The 27504-nt window shown below is 36.1% G+C and overlaps 9 protein-coding genes across 9 annotated transcripts; 5 read left to right on the top strand and 4 right to left on the bottom strand. All coding sequences in view use genetic code 12, as the record gives it.

Moving 5' to 3' along the window:
- Positions 1-230: 230 nt before the first annotated feature.
- Positions 231-1358, top strand: SRB5 (Mediator of RNA polymerase II transcription subunit 18; the record flags this gene model as incomplete). Its single annotated transcript, XM_001525907.2, has 1 exon — positions 231-1358. One exon carries the CDS (start codon positions 231-233, stop codon positions 1356-1358), a length of 1128 nt encoding a protein of 375 aa, XP_001525957.2.
- A 1143-nt stretch (positions 1359-2501) lies between these two features.
- On the top strand, positions 2502-3839 carry PVL30_003352 (uncharacterized protein; the record flags this gene model as incomplete). Its single annotated transcript, XM_001525906.2, has 1 exon — positions 2502-3839. The coding sequence occupies one exon, from the start codon at positions 2502-2504 to the stop codon at positions 3837-3839; it is 1338 nt and encodes a 445-aa protein (XP_001525956.2).
- Positions 3840-3999: 160 nt separating this feature from the next.
- Positions 4000-5880, bottom strand: NOP7 (mRNA-binding ribosome synthesis protein nop7; the record flags this gene model as incomplete). The annotated part of the gene is made up of 1 exon (XM_061119460.1): positions 4000-5880. One exon carries the CDS (start codon positions 5878-5880, stop codon positions 4000-4002), a length of 1881 nt encoding a protein of 626 aa, XP_060975443.1.
- A 1043-nt stretch (positions 5881-6923) lies between these two features.
- Positions 6924-7868, bottom strand: SSO2 (Plasma membrane t-SNARE, secretory vesicle fusion; the record flags this gene model as incomplete). Its single annotated transcript, XM_001525904.2, has 1 exon — positions 6924-7868. One exon carries the CDS (start codon positions 7866-7868, stop codon positions 6924-6926), a length of 945 nt encoding a protein of 314 aa, XP_001525954.2.
- Positions 7869-9318: 1450 nt separating this feature from the next.
- Positions 9319-10542, top strand: PVL30_003349 (uncharacterized protein; the record flags this gene model as incomplete). The annotated part of the gene is made up of 1 exon (XM_001525903.2): positions 9319-10542. One exon carries the CDS (start codon positions 9319-9321, stop codon positions 10540-10542), a length of 1224 nt encoding a protein of 407 aa, XP_001525953.2.
- Positions 10543-10787: 245 nt separating this feature from the next.
- Positions 10788-13076, bottom strand: SUP35 (translation termination factor GTPase eRF3; the record flags this gene model as incomplete). Its single annotated transcript, XM_001525902.2, has 1 exon — positions 10788-13076. One exon carries the CDS (start codon positions 13074-13076, stop codon positions 10788-10790), a length of 2289 nt encoding a protein of 762 aa, XP_001525952.2.
- Positions 13077-14275: 1199 nt separating this feature from the next.
- PVL30_003347 (uncharacterized protein) lies at positions 14276-15925 on the top strand (the record flags this gene model as incomplete). Its single annotated transcript, XM_001525901.2, has 1 exon — positions 14276-15925. One exon carries the CDS (start codon positions 14276-14278, stop codon positions 15923-15925), a length of 1650 nt encoding a protein of 549 aa, XP_001525951.2.
- Positions 15926-16070: 145 nt separating this feature from the next.
- Positions 16071-18350, bottom strand: PVL30_003346 (uncharacterized protein; the record flags this gene model as incomplete). The annotated part of the gene is made up of 1 exon (XM_001525900.2): positions 16071-18350. The coding sequence occupies one exon, from the start codon at positions 18348-18350 to the stop codon at positions 16071-16073; it is 2280 nt and encodes a 759-aa protein (XP_001525950.2).
- Positions 18351-22167: 3817 nt separating this feature from the next.
- Positions 22168-24420, top strand: PVL30_003345 (uncharacterized protein; the record flags this gene model as incomplete). The annotated part of the gene is made up of 1 exon (XM_001525899.2): positions 22168-24420. One exon carries the CDS (start codon positions 22168-22170, stop codon positions 24418-24420), a length of 2253 nt encoding a protein of 750 aa, XP_001525949.2.
- Positions 24421-27504: the final 3084 nt, after the last annotated feature.

Here is a 27504-nt window from a genome sequence, read left to right as displayed (position 1 = left end):
CAAATAGCCACAACAACAACTACAACAACTACAACAGCAGCAGCAACGACAACAACAACAACTACAACAGCAGCAGCAACAACAACTACAACAACTACAGCAACCATTATCATTATACCACTATTTCAACTACAACGTATTTACAACATACACTATTTTTTTATCTTTAATTAATCCTTAATACAAAGCACTTTCCTTCCCCCTATTTTTCACCACCTTCTTTCAACTCTATGGTGCATCAATTATTTCTTGTTTCGTCTATTCCCCATGCTAATTATTTGCAAGCAGTGGCTACACTACAAGCAATAACTGGTCAGCTCGAGCCTCAAGAAATCTCGACATACACTCTAATAACTAAACCAAACCATGTTTTCAAGCCACAAGTGAAGGCAGGAAAGATAAATCAGATTGAGCAGCATTACATGAAATGTATCACCACATGGCAAGATTACCCCTTTGACATTTCTCTCCCAGTTATTGAAAGCAAATTAGATGGAAAGAGCGAGATAACAGCAAAAAAATTGTTTGTCGAAGAGGAAGTAGTAGAAGAAGAAGAAGATGATGATGCAGAGAAGAAGAGACAAAGAGAAAGAGGTGAATTCTTTACAGCACTGGGATACAAAAATGGTGAACAAAGCCAGTTTGGAAGAGAAAAAGTGTGGACTTTGCAAATTGGAGATATTCCAATTGCGGGGAAGAACCAAGTATGCCTGCAGCAAACTATATATTCGAGTACATTAGTGCATACACATGTTGCCGTTCCACCAAAAACTGCTAGCATCGATGGTGCAGAAGCCATACAGCAAGCTGGTCAGGAACTGGGTATAGAATCAAAACAGGAATTGAAACCTATACTGGGGCTGAATGAGAGTACAATCAAAGAGGAAAAAATGGCCGAATCGAATAAAGACTTGAACACAGACGGCTCAGATTCAATGGATATTGACATTGTTGAGCAAAAAATTAAAGCAGAGTCCGTGCCACCAAAGCCTCGCCGAAGAAATGATTCATTCTTGGTTTTTTTAAATGACCTTGGCTACTCCGTTATTAACCAATATTGGGTCAAGGGTGTAAGGTTCTTCTATGGGGATATAGTTATTGAACTATTCAAGCTTTTCATTAGAGATGACCACGCTCCAAAGGACAATCTGGATGGAATCAAGTTGAAATTACTAGACGAGTCAAACACTTTCCAGATCAAATGCTACATAAATGTCTCAAAGTCTACAGACATCGACCAAATCAATCAAGGTGTCAAAGATTTGGCTCATTTGAAAGATTTTTTAAAAGGTCTTTTTGTGTTGGAGATCCCTGACCGTATGTATTTAGACTCGAGGGTATCAAACCCTATTAAATAAACGATTCAGCTAGTGATACATAGTACTAATTGTATCAGAGGTTGACTAATATACTATACAGCGTGGACATTATAGACACATCTTCCTTTTTTCTCATTCCCTATCACCCTCTCCAGCTTTTACTTTTTTGGTTTTTTGATTTTCTTTTTTTGACTATTTTCTTTCGTTTCAAAGTATCAAATGAACAGAGAAGTAATGAAAGACAAAAGCTTTTATTTTCCATTGAATTGATTGAGCTCAGATTCACTTATTCTGCTATGTAATGGAACCATTTTTTGTTTTTTTTTTTCTTTTTTAAACAGCGCCGAAAAAGAGATAGCCAAATCCGTGAAACTTTGTACTTTTCAAATCAAAGACTTTTTAGATGGCAGGGTGGAGCAAAGAAAATAGTCAAATGGAACTCCGGAAGTAGAGCCTCGGAAGGATGTGAAAGAGGACAAAATCGTTCAAAGGAAGCAAAAAGAAAGAAAGAAAGAAAAAGAAAAAAGAAACGAAAAATTATCATACGTTGAAGACGACACGCTAAAGACTTTACCCATGATGTGTTATCGGTTTAGTGTAACTAAAACTAATGATTGTTCCATGTTTCCATACATTTGTTTATTACATCTTATTACATGTAAACTAAATTTGAAATTATTAAAATGGAAATAAGGGGTTGTGACTTTAGCTGAGAAGGAGGTGAAACGTTATTGTACAATGGCATGAAAGTTGTACAACTGAATATCAATACACATATAATTACAAGTATGAATATATACATACTTACATATAAAATTATAAATACAAGTTAAATAACTCAAGTTGAATTGAATTGAAAAAGAAAAAAATATGTGTCACCGGCTATTCTTAATTTTGGTGATACTCGGCTTTAACGCAAAAGAAGGTGAAGAAACTCCCATTCCCCCCTTCTTGTGTCTCAGCCTATTGAGCCTAGACTTTTGATCCCGATTTGTTGATTGAGTAATTGTCTCATTTATAGCCATTTTAATATAAAACATTCTTGCCATTTCCCATAATTACATTGAACTCCTTTTTTTTTCCTCTTTCCTCTTTTCTCTTTTGCCTTTTGCCTTTTGCCTTTTACCTTTTGCCTTTTGCCCTTTTTTTTTTGTTCGAATCACCATATTCTACAAAGTAATCATGTCTAACATCCCCAGAGTTTCCAAGGTTGCAAAAATCACAAGACCCAGGAAAGATGCTAAATCATCAAGAAAAAATACATCGACAAGATTAACAATAGATCTGCCGATGCCAGAGGCAACAAATCAAACCACTGTATTGTCTGAAACTGATGAACACAACCCACCTTTTACACCCGCTGTTCCCACGACTCAGAGCGCGTTTATATATTCCAGATCTGTGGGGAAACTTGTATATCGTACTGATATACCAGTACCACAGCCCAAAGCAGGTGAAGTTCTCCTCCGGATCGAATCTGCAGGGCTTTGCCATTCAGATTTGCATATTTTAGATGGAGAAATCCCGTGTGGAGACAATTATGTCATGGGCCATGAAATAGCAGGAACAATTTGTTCCATCAATTCTACCCCTCTGGTAACTACCACTAGTAATGTTACTGGCACTGACCCAGTCACAACTACAGCTACAGCTGTCGCCAATATGGAACAAAAGCCAAAGTTTGAAGTAGGAGATAGAGTTGCCGTTCTTGGTACAAATCATTGTACATCTTGCGCCAGCTGTCGTGCAGATTCTGCCAATACGTGTCCCAATGCAATGATGAAATGGATTGGTCTAGGTTCAGATGGTGGATTTCAGCAATACTTGCTCATAAGTAACCCATCGAGAGATCTCGTGCGAATCCCGCAAGACGTTTCTTTCGATGTTGCGGCGATTGCTACGGATGCAGTATTATCGCCATATCACGCATTAAAGATGACTGGAGCCAAACCTGGTATGAAGGTTTTAATTATTGGATGTGGTGGATTGGGTATCAATGCTGTGCAGTTAGCTAAAAATATGCAGCTTAAAGTCACTGTATTGGATGGAAAAGAAGAGGCTAGAGAACAGGCTAAAAAGTATGGAGCTGACTTTGTGTGCAGCAATGGGAAGGAACTTGAGTCATTAAATTGGTCCAGGGAATATAGCCACGGGAACAAGGTAGAAGAAGTGCATGCAGAGAAAGACCAAGTGGTACAGTTTGATGTTTGTTTAGATTTTGTTTCTAAACAGGAAACATTTGACATTTGCCAACAATTAATTAAGCCAAGAGGGTGTATTGTTGCAGTCGGTTTAGCGTCAAGTGAATTAAAAATCAATCTTTTGTCGATAAATTTAAGAGAAGTCAGAGTTTTGGGTAGTTTCTGGGGTACTTCTCCAGAGTTGGAAGAAGTGTTTGCATTGATCAGTAAGGGAGCAGTTACACCCGTCGTGGCCTCTGCTTCGTTGGAGGAACTACCTAGCTACATAGATTTGTTGAGGGATAACAAATTGAAAGGTAGAGTGGTATTCCATCCATAAACGATAATTTTTTTTAATTATGCATAGAGAAAAAGTACAGACCAAAAAGAAATGAAAAAAAAATAAAAACTTTGATCAAATAACTTATTTATTTATTGTATTGTTTATTCTTGTTCTCCTTCTTCTCTAACAAATTATACTTTAGTAGATACACACTATTTTAAACATCTTTCAATTGCTTCTTTTTCTTCTCCAACTGTTTTCTTTTTTTTGTCAACTCATCGACCCTATTTGTTTTCTTTTCGATACCGTATTGCATCTTCTTGTACAATTTCTTTTGCTTATTTGTCATCATAATCTTTGCCAATTCCTTAGCTTCTTCTTCCGGTGTTAAGGCTGCTTTAGTAGAAGCATTCTTCTTTTGTTTCTTCTGTTTCGATCCTTCTTCTGCATTCTGCAATTCGGAGAATTTCTTTCCTGCAACCTCCATCTCGAGTTCTTTCTGAGCCTTGAGGTCTTCATCCTCGATTTCCTCTTCCTCCTCGTCATCCTGGTCCTCGTCACCATCAGCAACTTCAATCTCTTCTTCTTCTTCTTCTTCTTCCTCATCCTCCTCCTCCTCCTCTTCTTCTTCTTCAGCTGCACCTTCTGCTTCCTCACCTTCTGCTGTGACCTGAGCTTTGGCGTTTGGATCATATCCACCGGCATCGCCCCATGGTGACAAATGCGGTGGCAAGGTCTCACCAGGAGCATAATCTCCTACACTGACCAACTCACCCTTATTGATACTATCAAATACCCATTGTGGTTGAATGTATGTACGACCAGGTACTTTCTGCAAAATCTTCTTTCTATCACTGATTTGGTGTGTTATGGAGTTGAGGTCTAGTGACGCATAAAGCTTTGGGTCATTAAGCTTCAAGTCATCAAGGCTGATTTCGGAGATTACTTTACCACCGCATGACAAAATAACAAATTCAAGAATGTCAAGTGGCACTTCTCTTCCAATGAAAAAAATGAATTTCGAGAATAATTGAGATGTAGGTGAGGAGAACTGCGAAGGTTGGACCAATGTGTCTACAGCATTGTTTGTAGTTCCATTCTGAAATTCATCCAACTCAGTCTCTTCAACAGTTGGTTCCGTTACTTCTTCGGCATCTTCAATTGTGTCTTGATCCTTTTGGTCTTTATCAGCTTTGATAGCTTTCTTGAGTTCGGCCGAGGATAATTCCTTTCCTTCGACATTGCTGCCAGCATCGTCTTGCTTTTTTTGCAATATAGCCACATTTTTTCCATCCTTGGATTGCAAGACATAACTGCTTAATCCGCCAGCTGCTTTCAACTTGGCAATATCAATATGAGGAGGGTAAATCAACCCAGACTCATTGTATAGTTTGTAAAGGACAAAGTTCAACAAGGTGGAGTAGAATTCCAAAAATGTCAACATGATCCTGAAATCAACATCCGTTGGGATATTGGTGGGAAACTTGTAAGGAATCAACCATCTCACTTCCTGTCCCTTTATGGTAGCTTGGTAGTAAACACCTTTGATACTAACAAACATCTTCTTCAATAATCTTTCCTTTGATACGTAAGCAAGCCAATAATTGCACAATTTCTCTGCATCAGCAATGATCTTTGTGCTGACCTTATCGATAGCTGGCATATTGCTAAAAAGGAACAACATGTTTAATGGGTCATCGAGGTCTCTTAAAGCATCAAGGAATGTTGGGTATCTCTCTTTGATAATGTGGTTCAACGTATATTTTGGTCTATTAGCGTCGAGTTTTGCTGCAGATGAGATTTCACCTTTACCCAAAGCACGTTGCAATTTTTTGGCAAAAGTCTTGTGTTGTCTAAATTTGTCCAAGACAGGTTCATGGAGTAAATAGTGGATATCTTTGGCATAGTAGAATGTCACTGGCGCAGTTGATCCCTTGTTGGCTTTCTTTTTATTACGTGGTTCTCTTGGATAGATACCTTTAAAGATACAAAGTCGACGGAAATCAGCTAAGGAGACTTGTAACTTTTTGATGGCTTGTGTTCTTGTGATAAAGTTCTTCGCATTACCGGAGGTGGCTCTTTTCTTTATTTTCCCCATTGTCGAGTTGTGTTTACACTGCTATTTACTGGTCGCTATGGTAAGGAAGCTGGTATAAATAGGATCTAAAGCTATTATCAAGTGTTTATTGAAGATTTGAATTAAAAAAAGCAAGGAAATTACGAAAAGAAAGAAGGAAGAAAAAAAAAAATATCAAGTAGGGCATCTCTCCATGATACGGTAGAAAAATTCCATCGCACTAAGGAAAAGGAGATGCGACGATGCTACCACTTTACATATTTTATATCAGCCCCAAGTTTATCTACACGTTCTTGAATAAGAACAACTTGTAAATTCCCATATTGACAAATTGAAGAATCGTATGGTGATAGCAAGTGGATAGTGGGTCATATTGTAGTTGACTCCAGTTTTTCTCAGCAAATTCCACATTTTTGTTATGTGTATTTTTTTTTACACACGTTGAAATAAGCCAAGCTAGAGTGGGAGAGCGAATTGAAATCCAAAAGAAAATCAAAGAACAAGGTGTGAAAGTTTAATATAGGCGTGACCATGTAGGTTGAAAAGATTCAAAGCAAATACGGAAAAGTAAAAATTTGAAAAGTAAAAACTTAAAAAGAAAGCAAAGAAAAAAAAAAAGAAGAAATTAACAAAAAAGGTCTTGAATTTATAAAATGTGAATTAAAGTTAAAAATAAAGGACTATAGCATGAAGATTCAACCTGGTCTGCAAAAAACGAATTAAGGAAAAAAAAAAGAAAGGGAAAAATCGTCTATTTACTTCCTCTTGTTCTTTTGCTCGCTTGCATTCTTGAAAAATGATTTGCCAATTAATAGTTCAAGATAGCGATCAAAAATTTTCTATCTATTCTTATACTTGTGCTGATACTGATACATGTACAAGTATAAATACAAGTATAAATACAAGTATAAATACAAGGATAATCCCTTTTTTCTTTTTGCGTCTTTTGTGTAAAAATTAGTAAAATGTTTTTCCTCTTCTTCTTCTTCTTCTTCTTCTGTTGTTGTTGTCTCTTCTCCATAGTATTATTACTACTACTAATATTATTAGTATTATTATTAGAATTAGTTCTTTGAGCCAAAGTAGGCGGCGATGATAACAACAACAATAATGATACATATGATAACAATGGCCAAACACCATAATTTCTTCTTTCTAGCTGATCTGGCGCTAGTGACTGCCTTATCGGTGTGACCTACACCTTGTTCGATATCGTGTTGTGCAGTAGCGACTTGTTCTTCGATTTGTTGTATTGGTTGGTCTTGTTCAATCACCAATTCTTCCATATCGTGGAATAACTGGGTCAATTCAGCCATAGTTTTTTCCAATTTCAATAATTCACGGTGTCTTACTTGGACTTCATCCAATACTGAGCGAGCTTCGCCTCTTCGGTTGCTTTGCAACAAAGCTTGTTGAAAGTATTGGGTTCCGCCGTCTTCGACTACCGCGTTGATTTCTTCTTGAGTGGCGTCTGGTTTGATTATTTGGTATTGTCTAGCGCTTTGTTCTTTTGATTGTTCCTTGTTTTTTGCTTCAATCAATCTGTAGTCTTGGATAAGGTCCAAGAATCTTTTTCTGGATGTTTCGGCTTGGTCGACTTTAGTTTGGTCTTTTGATGTTATTGCTTGGTACTGTACGTTTTTGATGCGGGTTTTCAAGTCCAATTGGATTGATTGTGCTTCGCCCACTAAGCTATCGAGCTGTTTTGATGAGTATTCGGTGTCCTCGTCGTTCAAATCGATATTGTACAAGAATGATTTTTGCTTATTGTCGATCAAGTTGATCAACTGTGAGTAATTGTCCAACTGGGCATTGATGTCTTGGATCTCATTCATAAACTGGACAAAGTCATCCTCATTGGACGATGAGTACTGTTTGGAGTCGTAGTTGTTGTTGGTGTTGTTGTTGTAGTTGTAGTTGCTTGTTGAGTGTGCGACATTGCTCATTTCATAAGCGTTTTGGCTCTGGCCTTGAGCCGGATACGACAGTTGCTGGTAGGGATTACTCATGGCAGTGATGATTTGTGTGAAACTATAGCTCTAGCAAAGACTGGTACAAATACAAGTACAGATACAAATATAAATGCGAAAAGTTGGATGGTGCAAGGATGAAGTAGTGGGCAATAAGAAATAAGGACTGTAGTGTTATTTGCAACGGTTATATAAAATATTAAAAAAAAAAAATTTTTTTTCTTTAACTTTTTATTTTTTTCTTCCTTTATTTTTTTTTATTTACCTAAGTCTCGGTGTTGACTCCTGTTGTTGGTGTTGATAGTTTGGGTGGGCGGGTGTACAATGTTTGGAGGAGAATATCAGACCTGGGAGCAAACCTTGTGATGTGAAAAGAAGAAAAAAAGAACAAGAATAGTTGAGTTGAGTTGATTCACTAGTTCTGAGTGAGTGAGTAGGTGAAGTTGGTGGAGTAAACAAGATTAGTTTGTGAAAGTGGGTTGACTGGTTGATTGTAATTGTATCAACCTATCGGCTAAGTGAACACAAATACAGAATAGAAAAAAAAAAAAAAAAATTAGTGGAAATGAAATTGTAAATGTTGTTTTTTTTTTTCTCTCTTTCTTTTGTTGCCTCTAAAAAAAAAAAAAAAAGGTGCCAAAAAAGGGATAATAAATATAAATAAAATAAAATATAAAATATAAAATAATAATAAAAAAAAAAAACAGACGATGGAACGAAGGCGAAGTGAAGGAGGGAGGGAGGCAGAGGTATTTTTTTATTTTTATTTTTTTATTTTTATTTTATTTTTTTATTAAGGAAAAAAAAAAGAAAAAACAAAATTCTCAATGTATGTCTCTGTATGTGTGCAAATGTAGATTATACGAAGTATGCGAACTGGTGAACTAAACATAATAGAGACATACTTTATAGGGCTTTGGGACATTATGTAAGTTATTAGAATATATATATATATATATAGATATATATATAAGGTGGCATCAAGAGGCTCAGGATCACAGTGACTGATTGAAATTGAAAGACAAATGGACAAAAAAAGACAAAAATAATATTAATGAACTTTATGGCTGTGTCAGCTGAAACTACTATTCGTGTCTGATTCTATTGTTATTTGTCATCTAAATACTACAGTACAGTATAGTAAACTCAACACAGAGGAACACAAAACGTATTCTGAGAGATGCTCAGCCTACTAACTAAAAAAAAATAGCGCGTTCTCATATGTTTCATTGTCGTAGAACAACAACAGTCAATTTTGGTTTACCCAATTACTAACTCTGCTTCTCCTTTAATTAAAAGAAATATATGTTTCTGAGCCGCATTTCAACACCTCTCTTATAATAGACAGACACACACACAAAGCAAACACATCACACACACATCACAGATCATACCCAAATTCTAATTTCCATCCTATCATCCCTCTTTCTCTTTTCCCCACAGCCACAGCCACACCTACACCTACACCTACACCCTTTATAAGAGTTTCATGGACACACTTGACATATCTATTTCGTCTCTAATCCCTTCTGAGCATCAAGCAGCAGGCCACGATGGCTGTATGACGCTGAACTCACTATTCTTCAAACCAACAAATCAACAAGAACTTGACTTTTACACCAAATGCAACCAAGTCGATCACCAGCGACTAAACAAGTTGGAGAAAATAGAAAAGGAAAAAGAAGGAGTTGACCTAGGGGCTTTGATAACGCATTGGATGCCTGCTTGGCTCGGTATCTTGAATGAAGGAGATATTAGAGTCAATCATCACTCCTCAGTTTCAAACTCACCATCTTCACAATTGCACAATCAACAAGATTTAGTCAAGCCAAATACAGAAAAAACACAATATATTGTACTACAAAACTTGTATCACAAGTATCTACACCCAAGCATATTGGACATAAAACTCGGCTCAAAATTGACAGATGACTCGAAAACAACAAAAGAAAAAATCGCACGATTACAAAAGGTTAGTGAAACCACCACAAGTGGCTCCTTGGGCTTTCGAATATGCGGAATGAAACAATACATTGGCAAGGAAACTTTAAAGCCTCAATTGGAACTATTTCATGGGATGAATGAAAACACCATTGTATTGCAAAAGAACAAAGAATGCATTACGTTTAATGGAGAAATAATTGTAGAACACCACAACTACCTCGAGTACAATAAACACTTTGGCAGATCACTAAACAAACACAATGTGGAAGATGCACTACAACTATTTTTCTCAAAAATACCACCAACACAGGCTGCTTGGTTGATCCAAAGATTTCACCAACGATTGCAACTCTTGTACAATTGCTTATTGAGCTACGAGGTAAGAATATTCTCAGGAAGTTTGCTCTTCATTATAGAGGGTGACAAAAGAGTGTGGAAAAAGATGGTTGATGAGGAAAAATACGCAAATTCAGATCCCTTGATTTGTGAATTTGACCCAACCAGTGATGATGAAGAAGAGGAGGAGGAGGAGGAGGAGGAGGAGGAGGAGGAGTTCGAAAAGAAAGAACCAGCAAAAGAAAAACAAACCAATCTTGTAAATACAATATTCATCCCGGTTAATGAGAGCCCCGAAAAATTGAGTGGATTGCATATTATAGATTTCGCACATGCAAAATTTGTCGAGGGTGCTGGTCACGATGACAATATACTCGACGGAATTGAAAATCTCATCGACATCTTTGCCAAACTAGCAGAAAACAATGTATAGAGACTAGTTAAAAACAAAACAAGACAATTAGAAATAAAGTTGAGTTAGAGTTTTGCATGAATTTTTTTATTTTTCTCAAACACACGTATATACACGCATTTAAATACTATATGTCGGAAAAAGAAGAAAAAAAATAAGAAGAAGAAGAAGAAGAAGAAGAAGAAGAAGAAGAAGAAGAAGAAGAAGAAGAAGAAGGAGGAGGAGAAGGAACACAAACCTTGTTTACAACCTTGATTTCCATCTACTTACTTCAAAAGTTTGGTGATCTTACCAATAGCAATGGTGGTACCTTGGTCTCTCAATGTGAATCTACCCAATTGCTGGTAATCATTGTATGTTTCAGCACACACAGACTCATTGGTCTCCAAAACAGCTATAATCTTCATACCCTTCTTGGCGAATGCTGGTGGCTTTTTGGACTTTCTATTTGTACCTTTCTCCAACTTGTGCTTCAACTCAACAAACTTAACCTCCTCGATAGCCGTATGCAAGTGCATAACACATGTAAATCCATTCGACAAGATAGATTTCAATTCAACAATGGCAATTTGAGCCTCAAACCTAGTAACAGTCTTGACTGGATTCTTGGGTGAGGTCAACACATACCCAGCTTGCAAATCCTCTTCCTCAACACCCTTGATCTTCATACGCACTTGCTCTCCACTATAAGCAACATCGGCTTCTTGCTCTGTCTCATTATAAATGGTCAAAACCTCAACTGATTCTTTATTAGGCATCAACAACAAATTGCCACCTTTCCTAATATGGCCTGACTCAATCTTTCCCTCAACAACAGTACCCATATCCTTCATCTTACCGGAGATGGGCAACATAAATGGACCATTGATCTTTCTGTTTAATGTGTCCATATTGTCCAAAAACTCCAACAATGCTGGACCTTTATACCATGGACAATCCTTGGCACTTACTCTATCCTTCAAACCAGCACCAGTGTAACCGGAAACAGGCATATAAATGATATCCTCTTTTTGGTATCCAATACCTTTCAAATACATACCCAACTTGGTGGTACATTCATTATACCTCTCCTCCGACCAATTGACAGTTGGATCGTCCATCTTGTTGACAACAACAACAATCTTGTTCACACCTTGTGTCTTTGCCAACAATGCGTGTTCCCTGGTCTGACCACCTTTTTCAAACCCAGTCTCATACTCACCTTTTCTGGCACTAATAACCAAAATACCAACATCCGCCTGTGATGCACCACCAATCATCTCAGAAACATACATCTTGTGTCCTGGGGCATCCAAAATGGTGTATCTTCTCTTGTCAGTCTCAAAATAAGCTTTACCAACTTCAATAGTCTTACCATCATTTCTCTCCTCCTTGTTGGTATCCATAACCCAGGAAAGATACCAACCTTGTCTACCAGCATCCTTAGCTTCCCTTTCGTACTTCTCAACGGTACGCTTATCGACTGAGCCAGTCAAATATAAGATGTTACCACCCATGGTGGATTTACCAGCATCAACGTGACCCATGAAAATGATGGAAACGTGGTCTTTACCACCAAACATATCATTAACAACTTCTTCATCAACTTCGTCTTCTTGCTCTTTAGCAATAGAATCTGAAGTGGCAACTGGTGTAGACTTGGCGGCGGCGGCAGCAGCAGCAGGAGCAGCAGGAGTAGGAGTGCTTTCTTTCTTTGCTGCTGCAGCGGGGGTAGGAGTAGAAGCAGAATTAGAAGCAGCTGACTCGGTCTTTTCTTCTTTTGGTTCCTCTTTAGCTTCAGCTTTGGCTTCTCCTTCTTCCTTCTTTGACTCTTCAACCTTTGACGAGGTTTCAGCTTTGATTTCCTCCTTTGCATTTGCATCAGCCTTAATTTCCTTGTCTTTTGTAGATGTTGATTCTGCTGGAGCTGGAGAAGATTCCTTTGAGGCAGGAGTTTCGGCCTTCTTTGTAGCATTGGCCAACTTTATACCCGAAGATGGAGCCAACTTTAGTGTCTTCTTGACTGGCTTGTTCAAAGAAGCTTGTTTCTCTTGAGCCTGCTTTTGAAAATCGGCCAAGGACATACCAGTGGGTTGCTGCTGACTAGCTTGTGTTTGTGCTTGAGGGTTGTAGGCGCCATATTGCTGCTGTTGACCTTGACCTTGGTAGCCCCCTTGATAGCCTCCTTGGTAGCCTCCTTGATAGCCACCTTGGTAGCCTCCTTGGTAGCCACCTCTGCTGTTATAGTTTTGCTGATAACCACCTCTGTTGTTGTAATTTTGTTGGGAACCACCTCTGTTGTTGTTGTTGCTGTTGTTGTTGTAATTTTGTTGATATCCTTGATTGTAACCACCGTATTGTTGAGGTTGTTGTTGTTGGTATCCTTGGTAAGCTTGATAAGCTTGGTATCCACCGGAAGGAACGAAAGCTTGTGCTTGGTTTGGGTTATAGTAACTTTGCTGTTGCTGTTGCTGTTGCTGCTGTTGAGATTGTTGTTGCGAAAATTGCTGATCTCCACCTAATGATGCAATTTGGAAATCTTGATTCAATTTGTCCTGATTGTACTGCTCAGACATGTTGACAAAAGAAAATTGACTACTATTCTGAGTTTAAAAGTGTGTTGAATAACGAGTCAATTTTTTTGTTTTTTTGAAACGAATTTGAATGTGATTACCTAAATTTTTTTTTTTTGATTGATTGATTGATTGTTTGGCTGTCTCTTCTCAACATGAAGCAGTGAAAAAAAAAAAAAAAAGAGAGAGAGAAAAGAGAAAAAGGAAAAAAGGGAAATGAAAATTTTAGACAGAGAATCTGACATCATTCTTTGTCCAAAAATAATAAGTCATGTGATCTGCGCCAGGATGCAAGTAATAGTGAGCATTCTTGATTTGAAATTTGATAGCAGCTCAACTTAAGCCCTGATTCATTACTATTTTTCCTAAAAGAATTCTCCTCTTTTTCAAAGACAAACTTGAAATTGAACCAAAAGATTTTGCTCTAAGTTGTCTTTTGATGGTTTTGATTGAAAACGTCTCGTAAATAGGGTTGTTTACAATACACATCTCACCCTTGATTTTTTTTTTTCCTCTACGAAATCAATTGACAAAAAAAATAAAATTTGGCATGGAAATGAGCTCAAAAATCCTTTTCTGTTTTTATTTTTTCAAATTCGATTGAATAATAATCATAAACACTGGTCGATGAAAGAAAAAAAATTGATTTGCCAAAAAACTAAGTACCACTGAAACCAAATGATAAACTTCATCAGTGGATATGGATCTACCCCTACACATTTGTTTTTAAAATAAAAATTTCGTATGCTAGTTACACTTTTTAATGTTTCAAATAACACTGTCACATGTCACGTGATAAACTCTTTACCCCGTCGAAAATTACCCCATAAATTTGGTGAGGTGTTTCGCTAACTCAATCTTTTTTTTTCTCTCTCTCTCTCTCTCCCTCTCTCTCTCTCTCCCCCCTCTCCTAAAGAAGGAGATTTACGCACTAATTTTGGTTGTTTGTTGCTCCGTTAAATAATTTTTGTTTTTTCTCCGATTATCGATTTGCGGGAATTTTATCACGATAAGAGTTGCGCAATTGCAGAAGTTCTCGACAATTTGGATTCAAACCAAGCCGTACCACAATAAATTAGGTCCAATTGGGTTTGATACTAAAATTTTGATTTATTTGTTGGTTTGTTTGTCTTTATTTTATTTCTCATTTTCTATTTTACCTAAGTTTTACCACGTATATTGTTGAACTACACAATACCAATATGCCAATATTCAACGAGCATCCGTTTACCTCGATTACTGTGAAGATCAATCAATTGGTGAAACTGAATGGTAACGATGACAACGACTTCCGTGACAATGATGGACAAAGAGAGGACAATTCGCTCGAACTTCAGCTTTCTACGTTAATCGATCTAATTAAAGTCCAGCACAATTCTGGTGCAACCGAGGCTGCAAGGGCAATACGTAAGAAAGTCAAGTACGGATCATCAACGCAAGAACAAATTCGTGCATTGAATATACTTGAACTTCTTTTGCTCAACTCCGGCCGGAAAATTGGCCCAATTTTAGCAAGGGACGATAAATTGTTGGATGTCTTGAAAGGTATACTTAATGGGCACGGCAAAACTGGCACTGGTTTGGGGTATGATGTGAAAGTACAAAAGAGAGTAATTGCAATGGCAATAGGCTGGAAGAGCGAGTTCGAAAACTTGGACGGGTACAAGAATATGCAACAATTATACAAGGCACTTCCGAAAAGTAAGACCAAGAGTGAAGCGTCCATGTCGAAAAGCCGACGCGCTAGGGAAGAATTTGTTAATGATGATGATGATGATGATGTATTTGACAGCCAGGACGAAGTTGATCCTTATGCGGACAATCACAAAATCAATGGGAATAGCTCGAGAGCATCAAGAAATTCAGACTCTCCTCCACCGCCGTCTTCTTCAAGATCAATTAAATCACCAAAAGTGCCACCACCTAGACCAACAACTTCGTCCCCGTATTCTTCAGCAACTAAAAAATCTAGCACAAACTATAAGAAAGAAAAGAAAGACAAAAGGTACAAGAAGAAACAGAAAAGGTCAAAGAATGGAATAATATACGCAGATGAGCAATTCGGTATACCTCAAATCAATTATAGGAAAGAAGCTCCTAAGATTAATGCGTTGCTCAATGATTGTCAAATTGCATGTGTTGACCTCAAAAACCAATTACTTCAACTTCCACCCGACGCTTCACCATTGGATGATAGTAAAATTAATTCCAATTTTGATAACTTGAAAGGTTTGAGACGAAAGTTGTTGAAATATATTCAATTTGTAGGCGCTGGTGACCCGCAGACCAAGTCAAGCGAAGTGAATGAGATGGATGAAAAGTTTTTGCCTCGATTGATTTACGCTAATGAAGAGATTGTGGAATGCTTTAAACAATTCGATGCTAAAACAGGTCATACTACAAACAGTTTTGCCACCATACGCGATGATCCAAACGAAGAATGGGACGAATCTGATGAAAGCTATTATTCCAGTGACGATGACGATGACGACGATGATGATTATGGTTATGACGAAGAAGAGGAAAATGACGAAGGCGATATCAGAGAAAGGCAAGCAAAAAGTAAAAATGCGATTAATGAAGAAGATCAATACCAAGACCTGATCGCGGCCAGGTTACAAAGTGTAACCATGGACGAAAAAAGAAGAGCAGCCCCTCCACCACCACCACCAACAGCACCCCTGGCATTGGCATTTGGGATACAAAATAAAGAACTGTCGAATGATAGAATTTCTGGCTTAGACCACGGATTTGAAGAAAGACCAGCTATCAACAAGACTGATACTAGTGAATCGTTTGGATTGGAAGGCAATCCCTTTGGAGATACAAATGCAGTTGAGAAGATTCTATAATAGTACAACTAAATTGAGCATAAGTAGAAATTTTTAACATAGAATTATCATGCAATCTAAATCTTTCATGAACCGTGATTCAATCCATAGCTTGCTTACTTACTAACTAACTAACTAACTTTCTCTAATTGTTTTTGATTCTAACTTATTTCTCTGCGCCAAGTTTTTTTTTCAATATTGAAACAGAGTCTATATCATCCTCAAAAATAGCGCCTTGTACTGTAAACCGACTTACCTTGTTATCTGTGGGAGCATGAGTAGTACCCCATTGTCCGAATAAAATACTATCACCTTTTGATATTCTACTTTCGCGATCCTCATTATCAGTCCAATTCTCGGTATTTCTTGAATTTGTAACTTTCAGCGGTTGAACGGTAGCATTGCTGCCCACATCAAAGTCAATTCTATCATTATCAATAAACTCAACAAGCACATGTTGTTGATTAGAATCCTGTTCACGTGCTTTTCGGTGTTGTTCTTGTTGTTCTTGTTGTTCTTGCTGTTCTTGCTGTTTTAGCTTTTTATCTTTTTTGTGTTCCTGTTTTTGCACCTGCTCTTCCTCATCAAGACATTTTCGAAGTTTCTTAGCTAAAACCGGATCCTGCTTGGTTTTTAAAATTGATTTGGTTGGTTGCAAACAATGATGTGAAGGCTTGTGTTTAGGTGTAGGTGATTGTATTCTCGTTGCTTTTTTCTTTTTGGCCTCCAACATAGACCTAATCATTATGTCTTCCTCCATTTCAGAATTTGAATCAGAGTCAGATCCTAATCCAAATCCAGGCGATGACAATGTATCTGTGTCTAGTTCATTGATTCCGAGTACGTTTCTTTCTTCTCCATTGGACATCATAGAGTCAGAGGTTTCGTGATTCAGAGTCGGATTTGATAGTCTTGGGTGCGTTGCTGCCTCTAGTTTTTCTTGCTGTTTTCTAAAATATTCCGTATTTAGTATATCTCCATTAATTCTAAACTTTTTATAATTCGAGCTGATTTCAGATTCGACAGCTGTTGCAAATGACTTTTGTGCGAAATTGTGTGTTTCGATTGCTTCATTTGATTTGGGTACATGCTTAAGAAGTAGATTAAGAGGATTGTTCAAGCTTTGTCGTCGAAGACCAAGGGTTGTGGGGGAGCTTTTGGCACCTTTAGCACTTGTAAGATTGCTTATATTGTCTTGTTTGATATAATTATTATTGCCATCCACATTACCCTTTTGAGCTTTAAACTTTCTAAACTTTGAAACTGTGGAGATCATAAAATCCTCGATGCTCAGGTTTTCTTCTGGCAGAGCTGAGCCAACGGAGTCTGTGGTATACTGAAAACATGATGGGATATTCCTTTCAAAAGTTTCAACATTATACTGGTCTGGTGATAGGGACAGTTCTTCCTGATATATGAAAATCAGAGGGGCTTCCGTATCACTTTTGTCTATAGTTGTTGATGGCACCAATGATGGGTCCTGTGGTTTTTGTGGTTTCTGTGGGTCCTGTGGTTTCTGTGGGTCCTGTGGGTCCTGTGGGTTCTGTGGATCCTCCGCTTCCGGTGATGATCGTCGCTGCTCTCCATGCATATAAACTTGCATTTCATCAGTTTCTTCCATGTCATGACCACTATTTATATCATTGGCTTGGTCATGCCCATTAATTGATAGCTCTGTATTTTCTTTACTTAAAAACAGGTATAAGAGAGGATACTTATTCTTTGTTATCTTTGATATTACAGCTCCTTCATTTGCTGTTGCCTGTTTGTTTCCTTCCCCTTGCAATGAGTTCTTGTTTTCAATTTTTTCTATTCTCTTGAGGACCTCTTTGATGCGATAGCTTACGCCCAAGCTTTTATTCAACAAATCATTAATTTCCAATCTTCCTTCAGAGCCATCTAATTTCAGTAATTTTTTCATTCGAGAGTGCAACGAGTGATTCAATTGCTTTGTCAATTTACAAACCGCAATATTCTTCAGTTGAAGTCGTTGCTCCGAGCTTAGTTGCATTTTGACTTCTTGGCGAAGATCATCTTTATAACGGGTTGAGACATTGAGAAGGTCATCAATTGTTTGCGTCACTTCTTCATCCAAAATTTCGCTAAGAATTGTCTTTAATCGAAAAGAATCAATTGTAGGGATGCAATAAACTGATCCCGATTGGTTCGGCAGTAACTGTGCAGTGCTCGACAATGACGGTAGCAGGGGTATAATGGAGTCTTCACTTTTCAGTAGAAATCTAGGCTGATATCGCTTGTATTTTTTTGTGGAAGCGGAAGAAAAGGAACGCGGCCGTGATTGCAGATGTGTCTTTGTTCCAGATTGTGAAACTGATGTTGGTTTCGATGTTGATCCTGTTGCTGAAGTAGTTGCTGAAGTAGTTGCTGAAGTAGAAGATGTTGATTTTGTGGCATCAGAGTGAAGGGTGTGGTTTGATTGCAGCATTAATCATATGGAAAAAAGGACGAACCGTATATGTATTTAATTTTGTTAACCAATTAAAGATTTAACCTTACTGGTGATTTTATAGTGATAGTTATGATGTATAGGTTTTCACAAGAGCCTGAAACGTAATGGCTTGGTACGGTTATTGAGTAGAGATAGTTTTAATTCTTTTTTGAGTCTTTTTTGAGTCTTTATGAGTGAATATGTGGAGATCACTTGTCGTCGCATTTCTTCAACACTTTTCCAAATCTGGAATGAGCCGCACAAATGTCCATATGCCTTTTCTTTTTCTTTCTTGTTACCTTGGCTGCGAAAAAAATAAAAGTTGAAGAACCAATCCTTCTTGAAAAGACTTTACTATTGCAACATTTTATTCACGACTATTTTGCTCGTAATAAGTGCTCTTTTTTTGGCCGAATTGTATTAACCAGATTGACTACTGGAAGTCAATTTTGTAAGTTAAACTTGGTTTCATAATTAAAGGGGGCGCGGAGGAGGAAGTGGGTTTGAGGTAGAGTACGTGGAAAGATAGAGGGGAAAGCTACCTTGATGTAAGATGTATGAATAGACTTGAGACTTTTTCTATCAACGTACGTATATATTTAAATACAATGATAGAAGTACAGCTATTTTCTTTTTTTTTTTTTTTGCCTATCATTATTGAGAATAGTCTACTTGTTATTTACAAAAGAGGTGAAAGTACGTTACTTTGAAAAAAATAAGAGCTTTTTCAGTAGCCGAATTTGTACTAATGGTCTTTGAATTATTGAAAAAAGTTGTTCTTTGATTGGTTAACTTTGTAGTTATACTCTCATGCTACTTTACTATATATAATTTCATGTCCAATACTTGCTTTTGCTTTTGCTTTTGCTTTTCTCTTTACTTTTTTCTTTTTCTTTTTTTTTTCAATTTTGACATTTTTAATTCCTTGTAAAACATGAAAAATAAAGTTTTGACAATAATTACAAGTATTATCAGTTTTTTTTTTTTTACAGAATAAGCGTGTTAGCTTGAAGTGCTATTACTTTTATTCTTTCTCAAGCTAGTTGGCAAATTGATTTTTAAAAAGTAAGGAGTGAGAATTGCTAATCTTCAAAGGCTTTGTTTCTTTAGTTCCATTGTAAAAATAAAAATGGCATTTTCGTAAAAGAAAGCCCACCAACAGAATGTGTAAAAAAAAAAACAAATAGAAAGTCAAAGATACTAACTTGTTATTTACTTGACAGTGAAAGTATCTTTAATTTGCATGAACTAAGGCGGAAACACGTTATGAGCTTTTTATAATATTGAAACCAATCTTTCGGAAGTTATTACCAGATGTTTTGTGCTAATTAATTGAAAAAAAAATAACCAAAGAACTGGTTTGGCAAGAAACGATATAAGAAGCTCATGGTTAATATCCTATTCTACTTTGTGTCTTTTTCTTTTTTCTGATATCTCCAATAAGAGAAATTTTCATCAACAATTTGATTAATCTGATAAACCTATAATTAATAAAGATATTACAAGATGTTACATCTGCTAATAGAAATTCACTCACAAACTTTTCGACTAAAGAAGTAGATTTTGTTCAAATTTTGAAATGGTCTAAAATCGGTGCAAAGTGAAAAGGTTTAATTCGACAATAAATTTAAACATAAAAATCAGAAGAAGGATGATAAAGAGGGCAAAAACAACAATTTTGAGAACAATTAATTGAGTACAATAATAAAGAGTAAAAGTAAAGAGTAAGAATAAATGCTTTCATTGGCTTTAAAACTATTCAAACTCCAATTTAAGGTAACATTACGACTTTCCACACGCTCGAAGCTCTGCTCCATTCATTCTTCCAAAATATTTAGTATTATCGTGTTTCCATAATGCTCTATTATTCTCCTGTTCTGTTTTACATTTCGTTTCTTTTCTTTTTTTTTCTTTTTTAGTTTTCATCTTTGTCTTTATTGACACTTTATTATTGTTGTAATTAATAATCTGTTTTATTTTCTTAAAAAAAAATTGTCTTTAACCTCCCCCAAGCTTACATCTTCTTACACCCACGAGAAAACAGACAAAGATCGTGTAGTAAAGGATTAAACTTGCTTTTTTATCAACTGAAGGATTGAAATTTTTAGTATAAACACCATCTTTCGAGAACCGATGTTTCTAATTTTAACTTACTTATATTTATACTTTCAAAATGTATGAAGTGCCAGTCTCGGCAATTGTGTTGATTGGTTGTGTCTTCCAGCATTGATCCTTCAAAAAAGTTTTTTTTCAAACGTACTTGCAAATCCTGAATAATAAATGGATGTAATGGTACGTGAACTTTGTTCCTAGGTAGAGGAGAAGTAGAAGTGACACAAATTTATTGATGTTATTACGAAAACCAAAAAATTTGTTCACCAAAATACAGTTTTAAACGAGGTTTCGACTATATGATATAACCTAAGTGCCGTTCCGTTACATATTGCTCTGTTTTGCTGTGTTCTGCTCCGGTTTATTATTCATTTGTCATCTTGTTTCTATGCATGCTATATTTTAGTGAGGTTATGAGTATGTGGTTTTTTTTTGCGCAATAACAAAAGAAAAACTAAAGTAAACTAAAACTAAAACAATTATGAAGGTTTTACCTACTACAATTTACAACCAAAGGAAAAGAAAAGAATAACAATAAGTTATGTATTGGTTCCAACTGAGTCCATAATACAGATGTTTCAACAATCATTAACATACAGCTTTTTTGAAAGCCAGTCCATTTAAGTCAATGAATCTATATACTTCCCATAAGAGAAAAAAGTTGAATATGCTACAAAGTCCAACAAGAAACTTGAGATCGAAAATGCAAACATAAGATCCCTCATCATCCATTTTCTTAACAAAAAAAGAAGAGAAAGAAAGAACAATCTAGGAATAGCAACAATGATGTGAAATAAAAAAAAGGATCAAATTGATTTGGTTAAGCGCAAACAAAACAATTAGAGAGTGGAGGGTTGTAAAGAAAAGACCAAGTCAAGAATACAAATTCTTCAACAATACTTTGTGCACACATTTGGTTTGCATTCGTTTCGTTTCGTTTGTGTTTTTTTCTACTATTTTCTTTTCTTTTCTTTTTGATTGTTTAATCAAAGCTTTTCATTGGTGTGTTTCAAAATAAACAAGGATTAATGATCTATCTATTTGTATTTGGCAAAAAATGAAAAGAAAACTATATTGTTCATATTCAAAACTAAAAAAAAAAGAGTTTAAACAAACTTTCTTTCACAAGGACCTTCAGCCGTTTTTATGAAATTCTTGTAAGGAAACCTTAAGAAATCTAAAGAATTCAAAAAAAGACAAAGGAAGAAATAAAAGTGAATTTGATGCAAGAACTCAAATTAAAAAATTCCTGAACTAACCAACTGCCTTGAAGTACAAACACCTGCAAATTCAACTTTAGCATTGAAAATCTTGGCAAGCTTTTTTGTTTTCTTTTTTTTTTTTGTATTATGCAACGATTCATACTTTAATCATCGGTACCCCCTTTTCATCAATTTTTTATTTCCCATTTTCAACCAATAGACGGGACTCTGATATTTCTGAATTACCTTGAATTTGATTTCTAAGTTGAAATGAGAAACCTAGCTTTTTATTCCATAATATTTCCTTTTATTAAATGCGAGATTCATGACCAGAGATGATAGTATATAATGAGAACAATTTCCCTTATCGATATCATCAAAATTAGGAAAAAGGAAAACAATTTTAGGACTGTACATTTTTTACTACTGCTGTGAATTATATTATTATTTTGTCATTTGTGTTTTTTGCAGCGACCAAAGATATAATACCAAGTATAACGATGCATTTGTCAACCTCGTTGTTTGTGATTTTATTCCAAATAATAGTGCCCATTGTTGCTTGGAAAGATTATGAAAATGAATATCCCTACAAATATTTTTATGCTTGTCAATATCAATTGAGATTTGAAGCCACTTACTGTCCACCGACAAATAGAACATGTTCTTGTTTGAACCCCAATTTTCTTGCTTCAATTGCTGGTTGTCTTGAAGCTAATATTGATGGTCATCCAACGGAACAAATGTTACATGCTACTTTTGAAACTTGTGAACGTTATAATGTAACTCTCGCAGATGATTGGTATGACACCAGCTTGAAATATTACCATGAGAATGCCAAAGCTCCTGTTGAAATACCAAATTTTAACAGGTCAAAGGTTATCGATGTACCCATCATTATGAACCACACCAGGCTGATCATGTTTCAAACCTCGTACAAAAACTTTTACAACAATTATCAAAACTCGCTTTACTACGGTGCAGGAATTTTGGCATATTGGGCTCTCGTTTTGGTCATGGGTGCAGTGATAAACTGGGGTAAATTTTTGTTTCCTGGAACCACTAAAAAAATGACATATCCCATCGTCAACTACTGGAGAAAGTACGTGACTATACCGGCAACTTTCCGCAAAAAGAAGGCGCAAGATCAACAATTTTTGAAAATATTTGGGTTCCTTATCCCATCCAGGTTTGAGTCGTTGATTATTGTTTTGTTCTACGGTGTCACCTTGATAGTCAATGCAGTTGAAATGGAAGCTATGGAAGATGATCCACTTATGGATTCTAAATACAGAGCCGAGACGAGATACGTTGGTGATAGAACCGGTATTACAGGTACCATGTTTATGCCGTTGATTTTTTTATTTGCAGGAAGAAACAACTTTTTGCAATGGCTTACTAGATGGAATTATAGTACATTTATGACCTTCCATAGACACGTTTCAAGGGTTTGTGTTATTTTGATTATCGTTCATTCGTTTGCTTACACTGCTTTACTTGCTGATCAATTTGCTTCTAGAGCAGCTGAACCTTACTTTTATTGGGGTATTGTTGGAACTCTTGCTGGAGGGTTAATGCTTGCGCAAGCCATCTTGTTTCTTCGTCGCAACTGGTATGAGATCTTTCTTCTTGTGCATATTGCTCTTGCTGCAGTATGGCTTCTTGGATGCTGGTATCACCTTATCGACTTGGGTTATATCCAAATGGTTGTCCCCGCTATTGCCATCTGGGTGGCTGATCGTTTTGCGCGTATCCTTCGTTTGTTCTTTTTTGGTTTCCCCAAAGCTGATGTATACTTATTAGCTGATGAGACTTTGAAGGTTGTGATTCCCAAACCAAGCTATTGGAAGTCGATTCCTGGTGGCCATGCATTTATTCATTTCCTTAAACCAACATATTTCTGGCAATCGCATCCATTTACATTCACTGATGGTATTGAGGACAAGGATAACATTACCATGTACTTGAAAGTTAAAGGTGGTATTACTCACTCCTTGTACAAGATGTTAGTTGCTGCTCCTGGTAGACAATGTAAAGTCAGGGTTGCTGTTGAGGGTCCATATGACGAAGCAACGCCTGCCAAGTATGCTGATACTGCAGTGTTTGTTGCTGGTGGTAATGGTATTCCCGGTATCTACTCAGAGATAATTGACATTGCTAAACATACAACGCATTCTGAAAAGCAATCTTTGAAGTTGTATTGGGTCATCAGAGAGTGGAGATCGTTGTTTTGGTTCTACGAGGAATTGGTGAATTTGAACAAAACAAACATCCAAACGACAATTTATGTGACTAGACCTGATGTCATCACGTGCATTGAGGACTTTTCACAAAGGTTCACAGCAACAACCACAACAACAAAAACAACAACAATCAATTCTGGATCGTTAAAGTTAGAATCAAACACAGACGCATCATTTGAAGAAAATGAGAATGAAAAACAGGAAACCCTTGGTAAAGATATGGCAGTCAAGGAAGTTGTCCATGATGATCTTTCAAGTGACGAGAAATCGGATGTTACATTGATCATCAATTCTATTAAGAATGAGCTTTCGCATATCACATTTTTGGAGGGCAGACCAGACTTTGAGAAGATTGTTCCTCAAGAGATTCACGAATCCAATGGATCTGTTACATTTGTCACTTGTGGACACCCAGCAATGGTTGATGAGTTGAGATATTGTTGTGCACACAATGTAGACAACAAGGAAAGAAAGAGGGTGGACTTTTTTGAGCAGATCCAAGTGTGGGCATAAAGGGCATTGACATTCAAAAGTTTATTAAAAACTTGGTTTACATTCTTGTATAGAATTGTTTTTTGCAAACTACGTTAAAAAAAAAAAGAAGAAAAACGATATCAACAAAAGATTGTAGATAATAGAGAATAGAGATGTAAAGTTTTGAATTTGTAGAATGACTAAAAAGTATCTTAAACCATGGCAAAGTTATTTTACGTTTACATTGTTTTAATATGATAATTCAACAATAATATCTTTGCAGTATTTTGAGCCCCTTCCGATCCCCCCCCCCCCCCCACCCTTCCCACCAACCTCCCCGCCTTAATGCACTTGTATTAAGAATCAAAACCCAAAATTAAAAGTTAAAATAGGTAAAAAAAGGTATAAAGGCAAACTTCCAATAATAGTGGCTCTAAACAAAACATATTAAACCTCTTCAATAGGTTGATTATTTTCATCTTTGGTAGCTACGGCACGAAAGAAAGAAAGAAATAAAGAAGCAGATTCTTTTGTATCTAATTCATATTAAAAGAGTAAATGAAACTTGGTTTAGTTTCGTTCTTTGTTTCTTTCCTCCTTCTCTTCCTCTGTTTTTCATGTACTTCATAGATATTTATAAAAATAGAAGCAAGAAGAAAAAAAAAAAGAAAAAAAAAATATTCACGAGTTGAAAATTTTGCCGTATAACCGAAATGGTTGATAATTAACTCTTTTTTGTGTTATTTGACTTCTCTGTCTGCTATCTCCGCTGATCAATCTGATAACAATTAATTACCACTACCAAAACTTTGTTGAGTTAAAAAAAACATCAGATGACAGTACAACAAGTAAGTTTGTATAGGCACAATGCTCAAAACCTAAATGTATTAAAAGTGTAGATCCTTATTAAACTCTTTAGTGGAAGTCTTTATTGTCTATTGACTATTGTCTATTGTTTAGTACTAATTGTTGATTATTTATTGTGTATTGTGTATTGTGTATTGTGTATTGTGTATTGTGTATTGTGTATTGTGTATTGTGTATTTATTTGCATTTGATAATTTTGTTTAGATAAAATAAAGCACAAAATGTTGATGTTTTATACAGACGAAGGAGTAAGCAGGCAGGTAGGCAGACAAACACGCTGGTGGGTAAGTAAGTAAGTATGAGCAAGGCCCAAAAAAGAATTTAAAAAAAACAAAGATTCACAAGAAGAAGGGGCGGACATACATATGAAAAATAAAATAGTTGATGTTACACTTTTCATGCTTGCTTTCAACTCAAAACATCAACATTGATTTTCTTTTTCTATTCTCTGTTTTTTTTTTTATATTGTAATTGTAATTGTTGTTGTTGTTGTTACATGTGCAATTATCCCGTTCTAGAAACAATATGATTCGTCCTTGTTTTGTCTCCGCAATATTTGCGCTCGGCTTGCAGTAATTTTTGTGGTTTTGTCTTTGTCTTTGTCTTTCTCTTTTTTTTTTTTTTCTTTTTCTTTCTTTCTTAGTTGTTGGGAAAGCCACCTTCGATATTGTTCTTATATTGTTTTTCCCCACGTTCAATGAGTAGGCAATACGAGTCCCTGAGTTCAAGACAACCAAGACTGCTTTGTTTTCGATATAAGTATCCGTACAACATTTCTTGGTTGTGTCATCTAATATCCAAGATTGTGAATATAAAATCGGCCTTGTCAACGTTTTTCCTTCTTCTTTCTTTTTATTTTTTTTTTCTTGACAAAAAAGAAAGAAACAAAAAAAAGTATTTACGATTCAGGGGTGGAAGGAGGGGGAAGGACGGGAAGCAGGAATGGGTTGGGTTGTACTCTGATCCACCTTTTTAAATTTTAAGTTTCAGCTTCTGTATATTTTGGTTTAATCTATAATTTGTAATTTGTATTTTTTTTTTTTCATTTGTTTGTTTGTTTGGTGAGTTTTAGACGGTTGTTTCTTAATTGAAATGAAATGGTGGGAAAATCAAAAAAAAAAAAAAAAAAAAAAAAAGAGTACTTGAAGCTCGTAAATCATATTCCACCAATTTCTAATTTCAAAATCAACTAATTTATGTCAAGGTAAAAGTCCATCTTCGGCAATTGGTTTGATTGGTTGCAACCACCATCACTGCAGTGGATCCCCCACTCTTTAAATTTTCAACAGACTAAAGCGCATATTAAAATTTATATTCAGAAGCAACAAAAGGCGATGCTGCGTAACCTCCATTTCTCCAGCTTAAGCTCTGTTCCTGCGACCGATACCAGTAGTAATAAAACACCAATTAATATTGGGAATTTTTTCACTAAAAAAACACTGTATGCAAAGTGGTGTATGTATCTAAGGAAATAAAGCATGTTCCGCTTCTTCTTCTTCTTTGTTGTTGTTGTTGCCTATGCTTTTGCTTTTGCTTTTGCGCCCACACCCTCAAGCAGTTATGAAGAAATTGAAATTGAAAATGGTTTTGCGTAACGAAACCACAAATTAGTGGAATGAACAAAGGAAAAAAAAAAAACTTCACACCAAAGATTTAAGAGGAGCATTAAGAATCAGAAAGACAAGTCTGATCACCATCACAATAAGAAACAAACCCCTTTGCCAACATAAAGAGCTAAAAAATGGCAGCAACAACAATGCACTTAGAGCCAACAGCAGCTATTTACGATTGAGGCTTCCTGTTTCTTTTTTTTAAAAAAAGAAAAAGAAAAAGATTAAGAAGAGAAGTACACGAGTTTGCCATAGGAGGCTGATTGATCCCCATATGTTTTTGTCATCTTAGCCAGAATTAATATTAAAATACAATGAAAATCAAAGCAACTGGCAATAATACGAACGATGATTGAGCTATTCATTGATTGGTGAACTAGACCATATTTGTCATCACAAAAGAAGAAAGCGGAAATGAAAACGAAATAGAAATAGAAACGGCCAAGACTTTTGTTGTGATTATTACTACATGCTTAGTATACACCTAGTTGACGCAGTTCATTTAGAATTGGACTGAAAAAATTTAAGTGAAGTTCTTGCCGATGTATTACGCAAATCCCTTTACGTTTTTACAATTTTTTTTTTTTGTTTGTTTTGCTTTGGTCAATTTATTGTAATTGGTTTGACCATTTTTCCAATTGGCTCT

Source organism: Lodderomyces elongisporus, chromosome 4 (genome assembly GCF_030384665.1).
Source record: "Lodderomyces elongisporus chromosome 4, complete sequence".
Lineage (NCBI taxonomy): Eukaryota > Fungi > Ascomycota > Pichiomycetes > Serinales > Debaryomycetaceae > Lodderomyces > Lodderomyces elongisporus.
Note: the sequence above shows the minus strand (reverse complement) of the source record. Positions and strands in the feature narration are given on the sequence as shown.